This window comes from Lissotriton vulgaris, chromosome 9 (genome assembly GCF_964263255.1).
Source record: "Lissotriton vulgaris chromosome 9, aLisVul1.2, whole genome shotgun sequence".
NCBI lineage: Eukaryota > Metazoa > Chordata > Amphibia > Caudata > Salamandridae > Lissotriton > Lissotriton vulgaris.
In genome coordinates this window covers 705,216,874-705,236,305 of record NC_141697.1, presented here as the reverse complement: position 1 = coordinate 705,236,305, position 19,432 = coordinate 705,216,874, and the positions used below count along the sequence as shown (strand labels likewise).

The window sequence follows — 19,432 nt, the reverse complement described above, 5'->3', positions numbered from 1 at the left end:
CAAAAAATAGAAGATATCTACTGTAAAATAGTCTCTTCATCTACACCTGCAGATGATGCTGACATTATCCAAACACCTGTGCCAGAAGAACAGGGTGTTCTTAAAGAATTTCCTCTGCTAACAGCCCAAGACACAGAATTGCTACTAAGATCTGCCAAGTCAGGCTCTCCTACCGACTTAATCCCTGCCAAGCATGCCAAGAAGCTAGCAGAAGAGTTAGCGGAACCTCTCCGCTCAGTACTGAATCATTCCATCAAAGAGGGTAAATTGCCTAAAGCAGGGAAAGTGACCCAAATTATGCCAATCCGCAAAAACACGAAGTTGGCCTCCGATGTTAACACTAATTATCGCCCTATTTCCCTTTTACCCCTATACAGTAAACTCTTGGAGAACATGTGAACACCCACCTGTCAGCTTTCCTGGAAGCTTCCAACGGTCTGGACTACTCTCAATCTGGCTTCAGACCAAACTATAGCACTGAAGTGGCCTTGGTGAAAGTAACAGATGATATAAGAATGCTAGCGGATGCAGGTCAGGCAGTGATTTTGGTACTGCTTGATCTGTCCGCTGCGTTCGATACCATATCTCACCAAATTCTGGTAGACAGACTTCGTCTTGCAGGGTTTCAGGACTCCGCTCTGAATTGGATACAGGACTTTCTCACTGACAGGACCCAAATAGTAAATCTAGGACCTTTTCGATGAAAACTCAGCAATGTAACAAAGGGTGTGCCACAGGGTTCCTGTCTCAGGCCATCTCTATTTAAGGTCTATGTTGCCCCATTAGCTGCTCTGCTTAGGAAGGTCGGATTCTTTCCGATCTCCTACGCAAATGACACACAGCTGATCTTCTCTTATAATAAATTTACCCCTGGTGTCCAGAAAGTGTGCTCCGAAGGTATGAATACCGTCACCCTTTGGATGAAGAGAAATTTCTTGCAACTAAACACAGGGAAAACGGAGATCATGCTGTTCAAAGATGCCAACTCCAGATGGTCTCCTAGATGGTGGCCAGAAGAATGGGGGGCAGTTCCGACCCCAAGGACTGAGGTTAAAAATCTAGGAGTACTGGTCAATAGAGACTTCAATTTGGAGGGTCATACTGCAGCAGTTAAACGCTCTTGCTTTTATGCGTTGAGCCTCCTTCGGAAGATATTTCATTTCTTACCTATGAGCACACGCAAAACGCTAATTAATGCTCTAGTCCTAAGTAGTCTAGACTACAGCAATGCTTTACTGATATCTGCCAAGGAATTACAAAGTCTGCAGGTAGTGCAGAATACTGCTGCCCGTCTGGTGACTAGTGCCCCTTATCGTACCCCATCCCTTCCTCTCTTGCATAATCTGCATTGGCTCCCAATTCGCAAGAGAATTCAGTTCAAAGTTTGCTGCTTGGTATTTAAAGGCCTTAATTCTATGGACCCAACATATCTGTCAGAAAAACTAGTCAAATACCTTCCTGGGCGCTCGCTTTGCTCTTAAGGCAAAAGCCTGCTCACCGTTCCTCGCATTAAGCAGACCAGATTAGGAGGCAAATCCTTTTCTTACCTGGCCCCCAAATTGTGGAATTCTCTCCCATTAGAACTGCGTGAGAAAGCTAATTATCTGCCTTTTAGAAAAAAACTCAAGACCCAGCTTTTCTAATCCTTTCTCCCTTGTGACACGTATTTGGATCCTAAGCATCGAGATACCCCATTTGGGGCGAGTCAGGCGCTTGATAAATGTAATAAATAAAATAAATAAATAAAAACACAAGAAGGGCTGGGTGTGATAAGAGAGACCTCTGCATCCATCTGCATACTGATAGTCTCCCTGGGCTGAGAGAGAGAGAGAGAGGGAGGTGGTGAGCACTTACATTTGTACAGGCTGTGTCCTTCCCTCACACAAAGAGCTGATTTACCCCCTACTGTACATCTGGAGCTAAGGCTGGGATTAAAAAGGGAGCGTTGTACATTTGTTAGGTTTCTTTTTAAGTGCCCCCTAGACGAAACACTTTTTGAGTATAAGTACAGGGGCTTTGACCCCTTGATTTCAGACAATGTTTTGGACTTATTAACCAGACCCTGTTGGCTCTACAGGCTGTACATTGCCAGAGGACTGCTGTGCTACCAGGGAATACCACAATTTGGACTACCTGCTTTGTTGTGATGATCTGATGCCTACTGATTGTTGAAGACACATAGATGATGGACGGAATGTAGAGCAAATCAAATATTCACCCCTAGTCAATAGATCTGAGTTAAATCCATTGTTCTTTCGCTCACCATGCAACCCCAGTCTAGACCCAGCCATATGCAAATCATTCTTGACCCTGTGCCTCATGGGAACAGTCCAGCCTGTACTGCCAAGGCATCTCCTCCCTGGACCGGAAACAAGTGTCCTGGAAACAGAGTTTGGGGTATCACCACTCATCTGCCACGCAAGCTTGACTCCAGTAGCATTGAGAGAACCGGCCCCTCGTCTTGGCGTACCCATGCCACTCGAGTGACAATTGCAAAATAAACAATTGATGGGCGGAACTCTGAACAATGAGTGCTGGGCTGCGAGAGGGACTGCCACTTTGCAAACTGCCTTATATGCTGGCCTGCTACCTGCTTCCCTGCTTGTGTGCCCCAAGTTCTTCTCCTGCGGCTGTTTGGCTGCTTTCCCCTCCCGTGTTTGTTGAGAAGCTCAGGAAACACAAGAGTTCTACTAAAACACCCAGAAACCGGCAGTGGGGCAAAGATCAGAGCCTGTTTAGTGGCCACGTGCTGGTTTTGCTTTCATGACCAGAACATGCTGAGTGTTCCTTTGATAGCTCTGGTCAGAGCACTCGTATGTCACCTGAATTGGGAATCCTTCACACCGTTTGTGAACCTTCAATGGATATGCAGCATGGCTGCTTGCCAAGTGAATCCACGGAACAGCTTGTGTATTCCTTTATATCCACCCCCCTTTAGTCAGTGGGACTGCAACGTACGGCACCTGAAGGCAAAGTGCTGTCCAGTGGCAACACCTCTCTACAGGCAGCGACCAAGCTGGCTGTCTGGAATCCACCATGTGGGTCCCACTCTACTACGGGAGACGTGAAGTGCACTCATGCACCTACAGTGAGAATAGCCTCATGATCCAGAGGGCACTCCCACCTTCCTGGTGCAACCTTGCTCCATCGACGGAGTGAGGACTGCTCCAACTTCCAGAAAGGTACGGAGCTTGTGGCTTTCCTCCCCCTGCCCCTCCTTCTGGGGTCCTATACCCTTCTTTGGGAGTGGTAACCCCAGAATCCAGATCTGGCGGGGCACTTGTGTTAGCCGCCCTGCTCAGCTCTCCCAGCAGTTCTGGGGTTCTACCCGGATATCGGAAAAATAGGACGCAAATGTGGTGTGGGTACCTTATATGGACAAAAAGTTACAGGGCCTAAGTTCGAACTACCCCAAATACCCCATAGGCTTAGCAACGGGGGAGGCCTAGCACTGAAGGTTTTAAAATGTTGACTTCCACAGGACACGCATGACCACTGCAAGAACTTCTGTCTACTTCTCAAGCTACGGTGTAATTGTGGGAGCCCATGAATATGTCTCTGTCCGGCCACATCTCAACCTATCACGTCATTGTTGTTACTAGGTCGTTGTCTGGCCTCTAGAAATGGAACAAAACACTTGTTTAGTAGGAAAATATATTTATTTCTTTTAGATTCATTATTCAATACAACTTCTGCAAGTGTCATTTTTGCAAAGATTTTGAAAATAACGCTTTTTGTGTACAAAGTTTTTCTGACACAAGTTACAAAACACTCTAGTACTCAGATTTTTATTAGAGTTTCTGAATGAAATGAACCTATTGAGGTTTCCTTTGTGGGCCATCACCACTGACAGAACATGCTGGATGAGTGTATGGGTAACCTATTTTTTTTAAAATCTGTATTAAAATTGTAAGTCATCCGAAGGGACAGCAACAGCAATCAACATAAATAGGTTCTTTTACATTCAAGTAAATTGTGCTCAGCACTGTTGACTTCAATACAAAATTGTGCATGCATTTTGTTCTCAAAGACAAAGCAATACCATGTCACATTTCTGTACTGTCTCCCCCGCACAGATAGTGCATCACTCTTTAGCTGTTTATGTCACAGCTGTTGATGGCCTGCACTTCTACACCCACCCCACAGCATTTAGTGCAGTAAGACATGGGTCAGGCGTTATCCACTGTGTCCCCTCAAAACATCATTGGCCAAATCTTGGCCGAAGACACACCACTCACCCTAGTGGCAGTCCAGCAGTTCCTGTAACATTCAAGCCCACTGAATTAAGTCATCTTTAGTGCCCTCCTACTTTCTGATTCTTTCCAATGCTAGAGTCTGGATGACGAATATACGTTTTGTAGTATGGTTGGCAGTAGCAAACTTGTTTGTGAACTGCATTCCCTCCGCTTGTGAGAACCGCGTTGACAGAATGGTTCATTGGACGGCTCAGCTTCCTTCTCCATCTAAGTTGTTGGTTAATAACATGTAATATTCTCAACCCAACAGTAAATGTCACAATTGTGCTCAGCAACAACCATGCTGCAATGCCAGTATTCCGTTAATTGATGTAGTAGCAAGGCTTTAAGGTAGAATGTTGTTAAAGAGTGCTAAAAGTAGCACATTTGTGTGGTGGTATAGCGTTTTGTCTCACATAAATGTCTGGTGGTGTACTGAGAGGAAGAGGATGGAAGAAAACCATGTACAAGGCAAACTGCCCCTGAATAGGCAGGGTGGTAATTTGGTATTCCAGTTCGCCACATGGTAGCAGATGCTGATCATGTAAGAATATGCAGAAAGAGACCGCCATCCATGGTTGCCTTCTCCAAATAAAAACATTGTCCAGCTCTAATGTTGACATCACTCTTGCCCATAAGTACCATCCATCTAATATGACTGTTCACAGTAGTCATTGTTTTCGAATGGGCTGTCACAAAAAGCCTCTTTCCAATGAATAAATGCTAAGTGATGAAGATCACCAGTTCTTTGGAAGAAGGAAGAATTTTTGTAGCAGAACACCAAGCAAAGTGGGTGTCAGGTTTTCTGACTAAATAAAGAGCTGTGCAGAAGTCCACCGTGTGCTACATTAAGTAAAAGAAGACGACGGCCCAGATTAACTATGATTTTGGTTCAGGGTTGCGTCACTTTCTGGCCCAACTCAAAATCTATGTTGGGATTTACCAAGCCACACTAAGCAAGATTTGTGTGCAGTTTTATAAAAAAAAATAATGCAACGCTGTGTATAGGACTGTCTTGAGTTATCTTGCGTCTGGGAGGCATTACATGGGTATTTTCGTGCATACATAGTATTTTGGCGCAAATCCATATTTACGAAAGTCATTAAACATGGATTTGCCCAAAAATGGTGAGCCTACTCGAGGCTGGCGTAATGAGAAGAAATATATTTATTTCTCCTAATAACTTCCTCTTTGAATGTGTACTGTATTCTGCAGCATACACACAAAAGAAGAATATGCCTCTAAGAATAGTTTTTGTGCAGGAAGGTATCCCTGACTGCACACAAACTATCCTGAACACAATGCAGACACTCTTGCGTCGTGGTACAAAAATGCCGGCATTGTTGTGAGACAGCCGGAAGTGAACCAGATGTATAAGAGAGCAGAATTGTGCCATATCTTAGTAGATATGACACATTTCGGCTCTCCCTCTTTGAGACAACACAGCACAGCAGCTTTCATTGCTGTGTTATGTCAATAATTTGTAAATTGTGCTCTCATCATGCAGAAATAAATTGAGCACTACTGACCAGGCACTCTTCGGAGTTTCATATGGGAAAGAATGGCTAAGCTTGTGTTCTTCCTTAGCAACTTCTCTGGAAGTTTCTACCCCTGTTCCTCCTCTTGTTTTGCCCTGACCTGTGCCATTCTCTCTAACCCCTTTTTAGCTTTCCATCCGCTCTTTTCCCTCTGGTTAACATGTAATCAATCTTATATTGTCTATTACAAGCTCTTTGGCTTTTCAGCTCCATTTCTTTATAAATACTCCAGTCACTCCAGTTTCTTGCTTGGTTCTTTCAGATTACTCTTCTTCAGTTTATCACATCTTTTCATGCCCCCTTTCTCCATTGTTCTTTTTGTCCCATCCAAATAATTTATTTTTCTGCTTCAGAATAAATATTAATGTCAGCGACAGCAGATGTCTTTTGTCTCTGAGTTGCCATCCATTTAAACCCCCAAAGCTAAGACAAGCATCTAGACATATTTTGAGATCCCCTTCTGCCTGTTGTAGATGCCCCTGCCTATAACCAATCACTGATGCCAAAGGCAGGGCACTTTGCTGAGCTGTGCCATGGTACCTTGGTCCTGCTCATCCGAGTTTTTTGTTTTTCAATGACAAAATCCCAACGAGGGAGTTTGTCAATGAAAAACGAAAATCAATGGACCTTAATGTGCTGGCAAATTTTCCTTGCATGTCAGAGTCATCATTTGGTTTCTTTGCCTGGGACTTTCTTGCCTAGCATCTAGTCTAGCAATGCTCTTTCCGCTCTAAGCAGGGAAGAATGACCACCACCATGACATGATAGTGGTAGATTTGATCGTATCTATTGGTGTTCCATCCTTTTTCTTACTTCAAACTGAAACCTTTATTCCACTTGTTTCTGCCCACTACTTATGCCTTGTTTTAATGACGTTCAAGCCTCTTTTTTTCTTCATTCAATTACCCATGCCAATGTTTTTCGTATTGGTAACTCTTACAAGCAGATGGGGGTTCTTCTCAGTTTTTACTTGGGAACCTATGCATTGGCTTTACTGAACCTTCCTTTGAGGCATTACTTGCTCCTTTTCTTATCAAGTGTTCTCTTTAAATCGTTTCTCCACTTGCATTTTCCTTAATTCGCCTGCTTCCATTTGCTGACTTTTTCCCATTCTAGTGTGTGATGTTTTCAGCTTTCACTTTCTTGAATTGTAGCTTATCTTTCTAATAACTGTATTTTCTGTACTTCTTGCCAGCTTTCTCTTTTACTGCATTACTGTAATAGATTTCCTCTTAAATATTTGGCACTTCCGTACCTGTCCTAAATTATCCTTTCCCTGCACCTTTTGTACTTTTCCATTATTCATCCTTATGTAACTTATAATCCATTTAGCACAATAGGTGTTTCCTTCACATTGTCTTATTTTCCATTCCATGTTGTTTTCATTGCTTCATGCAACCTCCCTTTTATTGATCAAATTCCTCTAGTGTTTCTTTGACCTCTTTTTCTTTTTCATAAGCCTTCGCTTCACAGCACTCGGTTTTACACATTTTGCTTCTACCATTTCCACTTGATTTGCTTGCGACTTTTCATTCTCCTCTTCCTGCTTATTTTTATGCAGCTCCTTTCTCTTGTAATTTTCATCCTCACTGTCTCTTTTTTTCTCACCCTCACCCTGTTTACTTCCTGCGTCTTCATTCTCTTTGTTTTCCTTGGTTTCATACTCTGTCTCCTGATTCTCTTTTACCTCAGTTTGATTCATTAGCTTTTGATTCTCTTCCCTAGGTTTCTCCTCATCCTCTTTCTTTTGTTTTACATGATCTTTTATTTGCTTCACTGTATCCTCTTGTCTTTGCTGATTCTCACCAGTTTTTATTTCATTCTCCCCCTCGTCTTCACTCTGCTTCTCCTCGGCCTTTCTCCTTTCCTTTATCTCATCCTTTTTGCTTTGCTTCTCTTTGTTAGCAATGATTCCCTTATCCTTGTCCTTATCCTTGTGCTTCTGCTCACCAATTCTCATCCTTTCATCTTCAGCATCTTTTTTTCGATCCCCTTCATCCTCTTTCCTTTGTGAGTCTTTTTTACTTGTCTGGTCCTCATCTCTATTTATTTGCTTCTTCTCATGCGCTTCCTTTTGTTTCACTTGATGATTTGTCATTTGATTCTCCACATATTCTTTCCTTTGTTCATCATCCAATGTTCTCCTTTGCATTACATTTGTCTTCGTCTGTGGCGTTTCTAAATCTTGATCCATTTCTTTTTCCACAACCTCTTTAGTTTTCTTCTTTTCATCCTCATTCTTCTGCTTCTCTTCTTCATCTTTTCTTTGTCTCTCTTTGTCATCATCTGTTTTTTTTTGCATATCCTTATAAACTCCGATTTGCTTTGTCTCACCATTCACCTCACATTTATCTTCACCTAATCTTCTTTGATTCGCTGCTCCTTTTTTGAATTCCACCTTGTCATCTTCTTTTTTTTTCATCTCATCGTCTTGCCAGTGTTTCTTCTCATCCTCTACCTTTTGCTCTTCTTGACTCTCTGTCCTTTTCTGCTCTTCAAATTCTTTACTTTGGAGATCATTCTGCTCTCTCATGTGCTTAAACTCTTTCTCATTCTTTGGTTTCAGTACTCCTTGATCCCTTTCCTTTTCTTCAGTCTCTTTACTTTTCTTGTTGTTTTCTTTCCTATGCTCCTCCTTTATTTGTTGCTGCATGTCTTCTTCCTGGTTCTTCTGATTCTCCACCCTTTGTTTATGTTCCACATTTTTGCTCTGCTTCTCATCATCTGAAATTTTCTGCTCTTTATCCTCTTTGCTTTGCTTCACTGTGTCCTCTTTGATCTGTTCCTTGACATCATCTTTCACTTCCCTTTTCTCATCTTCTTTCCTTTGATTTGACTCAGCTTCACTCTTTTGAGTATCTCTATTCCTATTATCTTGCTGCTTTTCATTCACTTGTCTTTGCTTGTTTTCACCCTTTATTTGATTCTTACCCTTTTCCATTTCTCTTACTTCTTCCCCTAAGTTTTGCTTTTCCAAACCATCCATCATTTTGTTCCTGTTTTCTTTACTTTGCTTCTCTTCTTTGCTTTCTCTTTTGTCATTTTTTATTTGCTTTTCATCTTTTTTCTTGTGTACCTCTTTGTCCTCTTTCCCTTGCCCTTCCTCATCCATCTCATTTTGATTATTGTCTTCTTTCTCCATTAGTTTCTTTTCAACCCCATTTCTTTTATTCACCATTTCATTCCTTTGATTCTCTACTTTCTCATTTCTTTGTTTCTCCCTATCCTCATTATTTTCTTCCTCCTTATCTTTAATTTCCGTCTTATCATCTTCCCTTTGTTTCTCATCTCCACCTTTCCATTGTTCATCATCTTTTACTTCATTATGCATTTCTGCATCCCCTATTACTTGGTTCACCTCAGCCAGTATTTTCACATCCATGTTCCCTTGTTTCACCTCATAGTTTTCCATTTGCTCCTCCTTGTCATTGTTCCTTTTCTTTCTCTCCTCCCCTATCATTTGGTCTCTTTTTTCTTTTCCTTGCTTATCTTCCTGTTCTTTTCCTTGAAATTCATCTGGCTCTATTTGGTTCTCTGCTACTTCGTGATCATTTTGCTTCACCTCTTTCCTTTGCATCTTCACTTGCTCTCTACTTTGGTACTCTTCAGCCTCCTTCATTTGCCTCTCTGCCTCACCTTGCATTTGCTTATCTGTCACCTCTTCAGTTTGCTTTGCCTCTTCCTCCTTTCTCTGCTTACCCATGTCCTTCTGTATTTGATTCTCATTACTTTCTTTCCTTTGCTTTTCCTTATCCTGCTTCTTTTGCTGTTTCCCATGCTCTTTCAATTGTGTCTCCTTAGCCTCATTATACTCAGACTCTCTCATTTCATTCTCTTTTTCGATTCTGTTATGGTTTTCTTTCCTCTGCTCCGCCTTTATTTGTTGCTGCATGTCTTCTTCCTGGTTCTTATGATTCTCCACTCGTTGTTTCTGTTTCAGATCTTTGCTCTGCTTCTCTTCATCTGTAATTTTCTGCTCTTTAGCCTCTGTGCTTTGCTCCACCATATCCTCTTTGATCTGTTCCTTGACATGTTTTATTTCCTTTTTCTCATCCTCTTTCCTTTGATTTGACTCATCTTCACCCTTTTGAGTATCTCTATTCCTACTGTCTTGCTGCTTTTCATTATCTTTTCTTTGATTGTTATCACCCTTTATTTGATTCTTACCCTTTTCCCGTTTTTTTACCTCATCCCATAAGTTTTGCTTTTCCAAACAATCCATCCTTTTGTTCCCGTTTTCTTCACTTTGCATTTCTCCTTTGCTTTCCTTTTTGTCATTTTTTATTTGCTTTTCATCTTTTTTCTTTTGTCCCTCTTTGTCCTCTTTCCATTGCCTTTCCTCATCAATCTCATTTTGATTCTCGTCTTCTTTCTCCTTTAGTTTCTTTTCAACCCCTTTTCTTTTATTCGCCATGTCATTCCTTTGATTCTCTACTTCCTCATTTCTTTGTTTCGCCTCAGCCTCATTTTTGTCTTCCTCCTTGTCTTTCATTCCTGTCTTATCCTCTTCCCTTTGTTTCTCCTTGCCACCTTTCTGTTGTTCATCTTTCACTTCATTATCCATTTCTGCATCCCCTTTTACTTGCTTCACCTCAGCCAGTTTTTTCTCATCCATGTTCCCTTGTTTCACCTCATAATTTTTAATTTGCTCCTCCTTGTCATTGTTCCTTTTCTTTTTCTCATCCTCTATCATTTGGTCTCTTTTTTCTTTTCCTTGATTATCTTCCAGTTCTTTTCCTTGAAATTCCTCTGGCTCTATTTGGTTCTCTGCTACATCATGATCACTTTGCTTCACTTCTTTCCTTTGCATCTTCACTTGCTCTTTACGTTGGTGCTCTTCATTCTCCTTTGATTGCATCATTACACCCCCTTGCATTTGCTTATCTGTCACCTCGTCAGTTTTATTTGCCTCTTCCTCCTTTTTCTGCTTACCCTTGGCCGTCTGGATTTGCTTCTCTTCACTTTCTTTCCTTTGCTTTTCCTTATCATGCTTCCTTTGCTGTTCCCCATGCTCTTTCAATTGTGTCTCTTTATCCTCATTTATTTGATTATACTCAGACTCTCTCATTTCATTCTCTTTTTCGATTTTCTTGTTGTTTTCTTTCATATGCTCCTCCTTTGTTTGTTGCTGCCTGTCTCCTTCCTGGTTCTCCTGATTCTCTACCTTTTGTTCCTGTTCTGCATTTCTACTCTGTTTTTCATCATCTCTCATTTGCTTCTCTTTAGTTTCTTTGCTTTGCTTCGCCATATCCTCTTTGATCTGTTCCTTGACATCATCCTTCACTTCTTTCTTCGTATCTTCTTTCCTTTGATTTGACTCAGCTTCACTCGTTTGAATATCTCTATTCCTATTGTCTTGCTGCTTTTCAATCTCTTTTCTTGGCTTGTTTTCACCTTTTTCTATTTGATTCTCATCATTTTCCCTTTGCTTTACTTCACCCTCAAGCTTTTGCTTTTCCAAGCCATCCTTCCTGTTTTCTTTACTTTGGTTCCCCTCTTTGCTTTCCTTTTTGTCATTTTTTATTTGTTTTTCATCTCCTTTCCTTTGTCCCTCTCTATTCTCTTTCCTTTCCTCGTCCTTCTCATTTTGATTCTTGTCTGCTTTCTCCTCTAGTTTTTCTTCAACCCCTTTTCTTTCATTTACCATGTCAGTCCTGTGATTCTCTACTTCCTCATTTCTTTGTTTCTCATCATCCTCATTTTTTTCTTCCTCTTTATCTTTCATTTCTGTCTTTTCATCTCTTTGTTTCTCCTTGCCACCTTTCCATTGTTCTTCGTTGGTCTCTTTATTTTGCTTTTCTGCAGGCCCTTTTACTTGCTTCACCTCCTCCAGTTTTTTCTCATCCATGTTCCCTTGTTTCACCTTATAGTTTTCTATTTCCTTCTCCTTGTCAATGTCCCTTTTTGTTCTCTCATCCTCTATGCTTTGATCTCTCTTTGCTTTTCCTCGCTTATCTTCCAGCTTCATTTGGTGCTTGCCTACTTCATGATCACTTTGCTTCATCTCTTTTCTTTGCATCTTTGCATCCTCTTTCTTTTGACGCTCTTCATCCTCCTTTATTTGCCTGTTTTTGTCCCCTTGCATTTGCTGATCTGCCACCTCTTCAGTTTCCTTGGCCTCTTCCTCCTTTCTCTGCTTATCCTTGTCCTTCTGGAATTGCTTCCCATCACTTTCTTTCCTTTGCTTTTCCCTATCCTGCTTATTTTGCTGTTTACCATGCTCTTTCAATTGTGTCTCTTTATCCTCATTTATTTCATCATACTCAGACTCTCTCGTTTCATTCTCTTCTTCAGTTTTCTTACCCTCCTTTTCAGCCATATGTGTTTGTTTCTTCTCATCTGCTTCCATATTCTCCTGTTGCTCTTTCTTTTGCCTATCTTCAACTTCTTTCCATGGCTTTCTCTCTATCTGTTTCATCTGCTCCTCTACTTCTCCTTTAGTTTCATTCTCAACCGCTTGTTCTGCCTCTGCCTGCTTTCCTTTCTTCTCTTCCTTTTGCTTCTCTCCATCTTCAATTCTTTGTTTTTCTACTCTCTCTTTTCTTTGTTTCTCATCTCGCTCTTTAATCATATTCTCTTCAGCATCTTTGTTTTGCCTGTCATTCCCTATCCTTTGCTTCTCCTCATTCTCCTTACCCAGCGTGTCAGTCGGCTCTTTCCTTTGAATATCCTCAGACTCTTTCCTTAGCTCATTTCTTTCAAGATCTCTTTGCTTTTCATGAACCTCGTTCTTTTGTTTCCTATCAAGTTCTTTTCTTAATTGTTGCTCACCTTCTTTTGTTAGCTTCCCGTTGTGCTCTTGCCTTTGTCTGTCTTTTTCATCATTTATTTGCTCCTCATACTTTGCATTTTGCTTCACCTCACCATCTTTTGTTTCCTTCTTTTTAGTCTCTTTCCTTTGCTTCATCAGCTCTTCTTTCAGTTGCTTTTTCTGGTACTCTTTGCTTTTCTTGTCTTCATCCTCTATTCTTTGCTTCTCTTCGGAACCTTTCCTTTCCTTCTCAACCTCTTTCAATTGCTCTTCTACAGCCTCGTTTAATTGTTTTTCGTTAGTCTGTTTTCTTTGCATATCCCCAGCTTCTTCCTCTTGCTGTTCGGATTCCTGATGTATATGCTTCTCTTTGCCTATTTTCCTTTGCTTGTCTTCATCATGGTTTCTGTGCCTTTCCTCTGTTTCCTCTCTTTGCTTCTTCTGATGTTCTTTGCCTTGGCTTGTGTCATCATCTCCTTTTTGATTCTCCTTATCCTCACTCCTTTCACCCTTCTCATTATCTCTCTTTTGCTCTACCTCATCCATTTTGCTTTGTGTTTTATCTTCCTTGTTATCTAGTTCTTCACCCTCTATACTTTGCTTTTTGGCTGTCTCTTGCCATTGATTCTCTTCCCTTCCTTTAATACTCATTGCCTGGTCTTTTTCCCATTGCATCTCATTATCCATCAATCTTTGCTTACGATCTTTGTCTTTCTCCTCATTCTCTTCGTGCTCATTGCTTTGCTTATACTCAGCCTCTTTCTTTTGATTTTCTACGTCTCCATTAGTTTTATTTTCCTCGGTGTCTCTCTTCCTATACTCATTACATTGTTGCTGTTCTTCACCTTCTTTTCCTTGATTGTTTTTGACCTCTTCCTTGTGCTTACATTCTTCTTTTTGCTTCATTACATCTACATTCCTTTGTTTCTCTTCACTAACTATGCTTTCCTTCAGCTCACCTTCTTCACTTTGCTTCACCTCATGAACTTTTGGGTGCTTCTCATTCTGATTTGTTTCATCCACTTCTTCATCCTTCATTTCATTCACCATGTCCTCCCTCATTTGCAGCTCTTGTTCTTTCCCTTGCTCCTTGTTTTGCTTCTCTTGGCCTTCTTTCCACGTATTGTCCTCACTTTGCTGATGTTGTGTATTTATTTGCTTTTGCAACTGGTTCTCTAAGTTATATTTTAATTGATTCTCATTTTGCTCTTTTATTTGCATATCTTCAGCCTCTCTTCTTTCTTCCTCATCTTTCATTCTTTGATTGTTTTCTACTTTAACCCCATGCATCTCCTCTGTTTTGTATAATTGCTTCTGTATCCCATCTTTATTTTGACTTCCCTCAACATTGTTTATTTGACTCTCCATATCTCTTTTTCCTTGCTGGTCTTCCACTCTCCCATGATTATTTCTATCTCCTTTCATGTGCTTCTCCTGCTGTTCCTTCCTTTGCTCATCCTCGGCCATGTTTCTTTCCTTTTCTACATCCTGTGTTTTTTGCATTTCTGCATCCTCTTTCTTATGCTGTTTGCCATTCTCTTTCCTTTGATTCCTTTCATCCTCTTTCTTTAGTTTCTCCTCTAACCTGTTCTGTTGCTTGTCCCCATCCTGTTCCAATTTATTGTCTATTTCATCTATCATTTGTTCCTCTTCATCTTCTACCCGCTCCATCTCCTTACTGTCTGATCTTCCCTTCTCAATATTTATATTTTGCTTCTCTGCATCTTTCTGTTGTTTCTCCCCACCCTTTTCATTTTGCTTCTCATTTTCTAGTACTCGTTTCTCTTCAACTGCTTCCCCCTCCTTCCCATCCTCTTTTACTTTCTTCTCCTTATTCCTGTTTATTTGCTTCTCCTTATTCTTCTCCATTAGTTCTGTATTATTTGTTTCATATCCCTTGTCCTCTGTTACCCTATGATGCTTTTCTTTATCCTCTTTCATTTGCATTTCCTCAACTTTTGTTTGCTTGTCAAGTTCTCTGCTTTTCTCATCATTCCCCTTCATCTGCTTTTTGTCTACCTGCTTCTCTTCAGTTCCTTTTGATTGTTGTTCTTCAATAAGCTTCCCATGCACTTCTCTTTGTTTTTCGCACAGACCATTCCTAAACAGTTCTCCATGCTCATTCCACCCATGGCCAGTCATCTCCAGAAAGCAGCTGTCTCCTTCTTCCATTTTTCCAATCTGATCGTTTGCTTGTATTCCAACTCCTTTCCTTTGATTTAGAGGTTTCACTCCATCACATTCACATTCCACCTCGGTTGACCATTTGGCTTCAGGGATTTGCATTTGTCTTTCATTATGTTTCATAATTTCATTATTTTCTTTCCATTCTCCATGATTTTGCCTCTCTCTGTACAGTGTTCTCTGTGGTCTTGCACCATTTCTCAATTTTGTGGGAGGCTTGAACTTCCTCGGTTTTAAGACTCTTCTGTCACAAACCTGCACCTGCAGACAAACATAAAGTTAAGATTTGTTCTTGTCCAGATTTGTACAGCCGTCAAGACAACAAATAAAAAATACAACAAACACATTTTGGTAATCGAGATCAGATATAATTTAGTAACCTAGATGATATTCCAGTTCTAAGATGCTCAGGATCTCAAACATTATGTAACAGATGACATCAACATGACATTGATAACATCGCTCATGACATTACATATCAATTTAACTTGATCATTCTAAATGATGTCACTATTATCATTTCTTTGTTTAAGTGTTGATATTTAATGATTCTGCACTGTTTATCGATATAAACATTGTGAGGCCATGAGCTTTGCAGTCTGGGTGAGAGCCATCGTTTGGGGGGGGGGGGGGGTTGCAAGTAATAGATTGCGCAGCTAACCTTAGCGCGCCAATTTGCTTTTTCTTCGTTTTGTCTAATTAGCATATCTTCACTTTAAATGTTCGTTATGGGATCTTATGGAAGTTATTAGACAAACAGTAATGCCAGTGAATATGTTTTTTTTATTATATAGTTCATACTCATTTGAATCTATCCCCTACAGGGAAACAAATAATAATTTGATTTAAGGAATGCTTGAATTAATCTTACCCACTGGAGAAAGCTTGGGGCCGGGTTCCAGTCAATTGTTTTCATCCATTATGCGACTCTAGACACAGACTTGGCAGACCCAAATCAGTTTTGGTTTTGAGACCGTTGTGGTTCAACCCCTCCCCCCCCCCTTCTTTGAATTGATAACATATTTTGTCCATGTAACCTGGTGTATATGGGTTGGACAATGCAGATGGTCAAACAGAGAATCTGTCAGCAAAGGAGTTGTGCAGGTGCAAACTTGAAGGGGCCCCTCTGGTGAAGCACTTTATGTACATGAACCACAGTGCTGAAGATATCCGGTGCCAAGTACTGGAAGTGATCAAGCCGGACCGCTGTGGAGGTGATCTGGCAACAAAGTTAAATCAATGCGACTGCAGATGGACTGACACGCTGAAAAGCACTGAGCATGGACTGAATGATGTCCATAATCACCACTGCCTTTCTATGTCGAACTAAAAACTCTCTACTCTGATTGTAATATGCATAAAATACTGTGAACTTTAAAACACTGGTACTAATAAAGGACACCCAGACAGTTGGAATAAGATGCCCACCCAACAGTTTTGACCTGAATGGTTATGCGGTATCCAATGTTTAGGAAGGATTGCGCATGCACATATTTTCCTTCTTCTGATGATTTACACGTGGCATGGGTATGATTTGGGGATGAAAAGAAAAGAAAAAAAGAAATAATATGAATAACCATGAATTTATAAATCATGTTATTCAGTTAGGCACATGACAATAGCCCTGCATACACCAACAAGAATACGTTTGGATGCAATGTCACGGTTTCCAAGGTGGTGGCTTCCTTCACCTAACATGGTGACTGGTATTCTCGGGTGACGGTCTAGTTGCTCATAGACAATGATCTAATCTATAGCAGGGCTCCCTGCTCATCCACTTTCTACAACAGAAGTGGAGGCATGTCCATTCTCTGTGAATTGTAAGCGTGGACGGGATATGTGGAATAGTAGTTGCTGCCTGTTATAGATCAGGAACTAACTGTGGTGTATTAGGCTTTTGTCCATATAACGAGCCTTGGTGCAGTTGTATTTAGATCTTAACACGACCACGACTCTGGGTAAAAGCAGACGAGGGGTTAAAGTAATTGTGCAAATGCAGACTGCCCCTTGGCCCCCTTTCATATGTGAGACTGTCAGACATTTATACAGGTCATGTAATATTGGATTCAGAGATGGGCTATGCAGCTGTGACCTTGATACGGTTTTGGGGTGTTGGTCTGAGCCCACAGCATGACACATTGTATACAAATTCTATTCGGTTAACCATCGCTCACTGAACACGGCATGTATATATGACGGTAATCGTATACCAATTAATTCACTCTATTAGACACTGGTGGTGCATGCAAGTTAAAAGTAGACCGTGAATGGCACGGATGTATTCTGATAATTATTCCCACAAGGATCCTTTGTTTGATCTGGCACTGTGCTACAACCTTGATTTGTAGGATCTATTCACAATGGGGGTTTGTGGTCAGTCTACATATATTTTTCATACACAGTTTTATTTAAAGAGATGTTTGCTACCTGGATCAAATTTCTGTATGTCTTTGCGTAGATCGCCATATAGTTGGATACAGAATTAATTTGATGTGTTTCTACTGAGATCCATAACGTGGTGAGCTCAGTATAGATTTCTAGTTTTGATGATGAAGAGACCTGTAAATAGCACAGCTACTCCGAAGTGCGTCCCAGCGCCTAGCACAGGTCAGAAGAGTAAATAAATCTAGCTCCCCCATCACAGTAAAGCTAGTAGCAAAGTTTTTGGAGAAATGCGGCCTGCGGCAGTGAGAGACCGGGAGGAGTGGTGATTGCAGCAAGTAGATTGTGAGGAGCCGCTCTGGTATGAGGAAGGAAACCGGAGCCTGCGGGGATTGCAGGCGGGCCTGTGATTTAGCCCTGAGCTGACCTCACTGCCCCCAAACAGTGGCCTGAAGAGAGAGGAGACCCGGGTTGCGTACTAGGGCTGATGGCTGGGTGCACCCAGGAATGGGGTCATTCATAGCTGGGCTGGCCGCCTAAGCTTGGCATCCATTTCCCGCCGATGTGTTAAGTGGCTGGGGATTAGCGAGTGAGGAGGAAAAGATGCCCTGGAGAGCAGCTGCACATTGGAGCTGGTGGCTTAAGAGGATGGGCCTGGGCCTAGGTTTTATTCTACTCACCATTTACGGCGACCCGCCGCAAAATGCTGCCTGTGCCTGACTGACTCCAAAATGGTGGCCACCATTTCCCCCGTCCGATCGACGTCTGTACTCCTCTCGCAGCAACTTGTTTCACGTGTACTGCGGAGAACAATTCACTAGTACTTTCTTCATTGGTGGGCTTTCGATCTATTGCAACTGCAAAACTACTCGTTTATTGGAGGCAGTCGAGTGCTCTGCAGATAAGATGGCACCCAATACATGTTGAGGTCATATTTTACCTATGAAAGGACCTCAAACTGCATCTGATGCATTCCCCTGCATACTTGCCTGGTAGAGGTGGTGGCTGTTCCGAGGCTAGAATCTGATCTGCTTCCCAGCCCCCTGTCTCTACTCCCCTCACCCTCCCTATATCCACTAGTGGGTACCTGTTTCATCTATGTTTACTATCCAACTGAAATTAATGTAACTATGCATAAACTGTCACTCTTGTTATGTCTGACCGTTGAGACCTGAGCAACCTGGCTGATGCCTGGTGGAGCTGCTTGACAGCTATAGTGGAGATCGACCCTGGTTCACCCTCTCGGCCATCACCTACCCAGCTATACATTGGGCGCAATTCTTCCTTGTCTTCTCACGGTGTCTCCTTCCTCCCCCTCCCTACGACGAATTACCGTAACATTGTTTTTTCCATGTCTCTTACTATGCTTTTGTAACGGATGAAATTTGTAACTTGTAACTCAATTATCCTCATGTAAAGCGCTCGGATACCTCCGGGTCCAGCCAGTGCTATATAAAACCCTTAAAATAAATAAATAAATTGATTGTTTGAATTTATAACAACTAAAACTGTGAATCGAAACAGAATCCTATTTAACTTTTTTGAGGATGCCAGGGATCATTCTTTATGTAAACAATCACTTGTGCACTTCACTTCCACTGCGTTATCTGCACTTTGTGACTTTTTATCATAAATGTATGTCCTTCGCCTATGTGATGTTTGAAATGTACATAAAGATTGAAAATTGGATTATGAAGACTCACATATAGTATTAATTAGAAGAAATTGAATGGTTTGCTTCAATCAGATTACCTCAAATTGAGTTTGTGCAGGTACCCATATTCAATAATCCCTGTGGGATTATTGGGTTGGTCTTTGTAATTATATTGCCATTTTGGGTTGGGCACAAGATATGTTGCATGTGAAAAAGAAAAGAAAAATTCACTGAAAAAGCAAATATTAAAGTGAAGTTATGGTTAGCGGCAGTTTTAACACCTCTACACATTTGCGGCTCCTTGATGAGAGAGTTGGGGCTCCGTGCCCTTTAACTTCTCACACAAATAGCTTTGTTTGCTATGCTTAAAGATTGTGCTTTGATATTAAAAACATATTTTTACAACAAAGCTAGCTGAGGGCGGTGCAAAAAGCACTCATCCCAGGTCACGCTCCTATCTTTTAACATGCTTTAATACACCTAAAAAGTCGTTGCAGGTTACCTTCAATCAGCATTTACCAGACTGACAATCTCACAGCCCTGAGGCTTGTGAAGTCATAAGCCTGGCAAAGACATAGGGGCATATTTTCAAGTAGGGATTTAAAATGATCGCTGTTTTAGCGGCAGAAAACTGCTGCCAAAGCGGCGATAATAGGCTTGATAAAATGCCCTGGAGAATTCCAATAGA

General features: G+C 41.3%; 1 protein-coding gene across 1 annotated transcript in view; it reads right to left on the bottom strand.

The window, feature by feature from the left end:
- Window positions 1-3,649: 3,649 nt before the first annotated feature.
- The window catches only part of LOC147692141 (uncharacterized), a 605,572-nt gene continuing 589,789 nt past the window's right edge, over window positions 3,650-19,432 (bottom strand). The window contains exon 18 of the mRNA XM_086939503.1: window positions 3,650-14,969. Coding sequence (XP_086795629.1) covers window positions 7,197-14,969 — 7,773 coding nt within the window. The 3' untranslated portion in view covers window positions 3,650-7,196. The remainder of the gene's footprint in view (window positions 14,970-19,432) is intronic.